We start from the raw sequence: 2,555 nt of genomic DNA, 5'->3' as shown, positions 1-2,555 counted from the left end.
CTATCAAACTCAGTTTGTCAAACCAACAGTGAGGACAGCCATCTCTGGCTGCTATCCGCGAATGTCAATTGACACATCACTGTTATCAAGGAAAACCACGCCACCTGAAATAACCCGCTGGTGGTCCGTAAGGGAGCAGGCTTTCACTCCTGCCATCAGAGGAAGACGAGCTCTTAGCCAAGCAGAAGCAGTTTTAGGGCATACTCCAGGCCCAAAACTTACATCATCTTAATTTTACACAGTTTTTAATATATTTAAATTTATTTACATATTTAAAAAAAAAAAAATCAATAAAATCTTATCGCAATATTAACCTAAGAAAAACCAAAACCAGGGTACGAAAAAATTAAACTGCACCTTTCCATTGATGCTATTTGACAATCTTTTACTCACAATCTTTTACTCAAATGCAATACTGAAACATAATAATAATAAATATCATTTCCATTGAAGAAAATACTATAAAAAATATTACAATCCTGAATGAGGACAAATGAGAGACAGAATTATACTTGCTATATATCATGAAGAAGCAACGTTCCTATAGAGAATTCACTCTCTTATTTTTCCCAATTATTCATATTTTATGTAAATGCATCCCAGAGATAAAGTCCCTCCTTATTGGTTCACTATGCGGCAGTTCTTCCTAACTTCACCAGCCAGTAGTGTTGCAGGATTCACTATATTTCCCATCTTCACCATTGAGTCCGAGAAGTCCTTGGCAAATCCGAGAGGGTCAGTGGCATACTCTTTGACAATAAGCGCCGTTATGCTCGCCAGTCCATTTGAATACATCTCTTGGTCAGAGGGGAGGAGCCCTTCTCCATTCACCAAGTTAATGTAATATGAATTATCGAACAGCGTGGGGCTTACATGATCCAACGGTGACAAGTTGTCATCTCCACCAGATGCAGGGCAGGTCGCTTTCAATCCAGATAGATAAAGTTCATTAACTGCATTCTGGTCATTATAAAGCCGTTGCCTAAAACATGTGCATCGAGCTTGTCCAATTGTGTGTCCTCCTGTGCACAATGGGCAACCCTAGAAACGTTAACAAACGTGTGATATTTTTATATCATGTTTAGATTTTGGAATATTTGAAAAAATTAGATAGATAAGAGTCTAAGCTAAATATTTGATTGTGTTACTTCTATCCAGTCATTAGAATATTTCAGAAACTGTAATTGAGTTATTTTTAGCAAAATGAAATAATTATTTTTAGGTTAATTATAGATTTCAAAAAACCAATGATAAAAGCATGACGTTTATTTAAGAACATCTTTACGTCTTATTACAAATTTAGAAAATATTTTGGAATCTGATAGTTTAAAAAAATGATAAATTATTTGATCCCTCTATTAATCTTCAGATTAAAAGTAATCTGAAATATTCCAGAAATTTACAATTCACACAAATTCAACATTTACTTACCAACCAGTGCGACCATATCTGTGACTGACAGTCCTTGAACTAAAAACTTTCCAATGAGATTCTGGATAGTTGCATTGGGCATGGGAATATTGGTGTTCGCCTCAACCAAACTGGCGGTTGTCGAGTCCTTTCTTCCCACGGGAACGTCCCAGTATGGCCCTCCAGACTGAGAAACAGGAAATATAGTTGAGATGGATGTATAACAAAGTTAACACTGGATCTATGGATCTTATATTTAATAGGCCTATGGATTATTAATATGAAGATGGTATACCAATACTACTCCATCTCGAGCAGCGAGGGCAAGTATGTCAGCACAAGACACAACACCGGGGCACGCTGTCTCCAGTCTTTCCTTGATGGCATCTATAACTTCAAATCCTCTGATCGAATTTACATTTGGATTTGCTGTTTTCTCGCCTTTAAACGTTGGTGTGTCATCCAACAGCACGGACGCATCGCAGCCCTGCATTAGTTCCAAATATTATAGTAATGACTAAAACTCGAAGTAAAATAAGATATTAATATTTTGGAATTCGACAATAATCGAATGTGATATTTTTTATCCAGTTTTAAATTTTAAGGCCAGCAATATTTTTGGCTTATTGTAAAGAAAAAAACAAAATACCTGAACAAAGCAGTCGTGAAAATGCAGACGAAGTATGGAAGCTGCCATACGAGCTTCTTTCAACGTTGCTAATTGCATCTCCTCTCTTACAATGGGAACCGCAAGGGGGCATATCTTCTCGTAATAATCTACAGACAACAATGGAGTTGGAAATTCTGCAGGAATTACAGGAATGGATGCCAAAGCCACAAGCAAAATCTCTAAGAAAATAAGAAGTTTGTCCATTTTCCCAGGCAGTCTAAGACAGGCTCTCTTGGCAATATTGGAGTGATAGATTTGACTGAGGGATACCTTGCTGGATATCTACATGTTAGAAATCTGCTATTGGAAACAGCAAATGCTTTTAACGTTAAAGCAGTTTCTAATCTTAATGTGACTCGATCTAATCTTAAAGCATTTAGATCTTATCTTAAAGCAGTTTCTAATCTAAAGCATTAGATCTTAAGCGTTGAATTGGTATATGATGGACGTACCAGATTAGAGTTAAATAATATAT

The 2,555-nt window shown here is 36.4% G+C and overlaps 1 protein-coding gene across 1 annotated transcript; it reads right to left on the bottom strand.

The window, feature by feature from the left end:
- Nucleotides 1-489: 489 nt before the first annotated feature.
- On the bottom strand, nucleotides 490-2,325 carry LOC149223441 (peroxidase 11-like). Its single transcript, XM_089383299.1, has 4 exons — nucleotides 2,060-2,325; nucleotides 1,706-1,897; nucleotides 1,432-1,597; nucleotides 490-1,022 (listed from the first exon to the last, which is right to left on the bottom strand). The coding sequence occupies exons 1-4, from the start codon at nucleotides 2,282-2,284 to the stop codon at nucleotides 619-621; spliced, it is 987 nt and encodes a 328-aa protein (XP_089239425.1). The 5' UTR covers nucleotides 2,285-2,325; the 3' UTR covers nucleotides 490-618.
- Between the last annotated feature and the right edge of the window lie 230 nt (nucleotides 2,326-2,555).

This window comes from Pinus tabuliformis, chromosome Q (assembly GCF_031772625.1).
Source record: "Pinus tabuliformis cultivar Carrire ecotype Pingquan chromosome Q, CPIR1, whole genome shotgun sequence".
Classification (NCBI taxonomy): domain Eukaryota; kingdom Viridiplantae; phylum Streptophyta; class Pinopsida; order Pinales; family Pinaceae; genus Pinus; species Pinus tabuliformis.
This window is presented reverse-complemented; position numbering and strand designations above follow the sequence as displayed.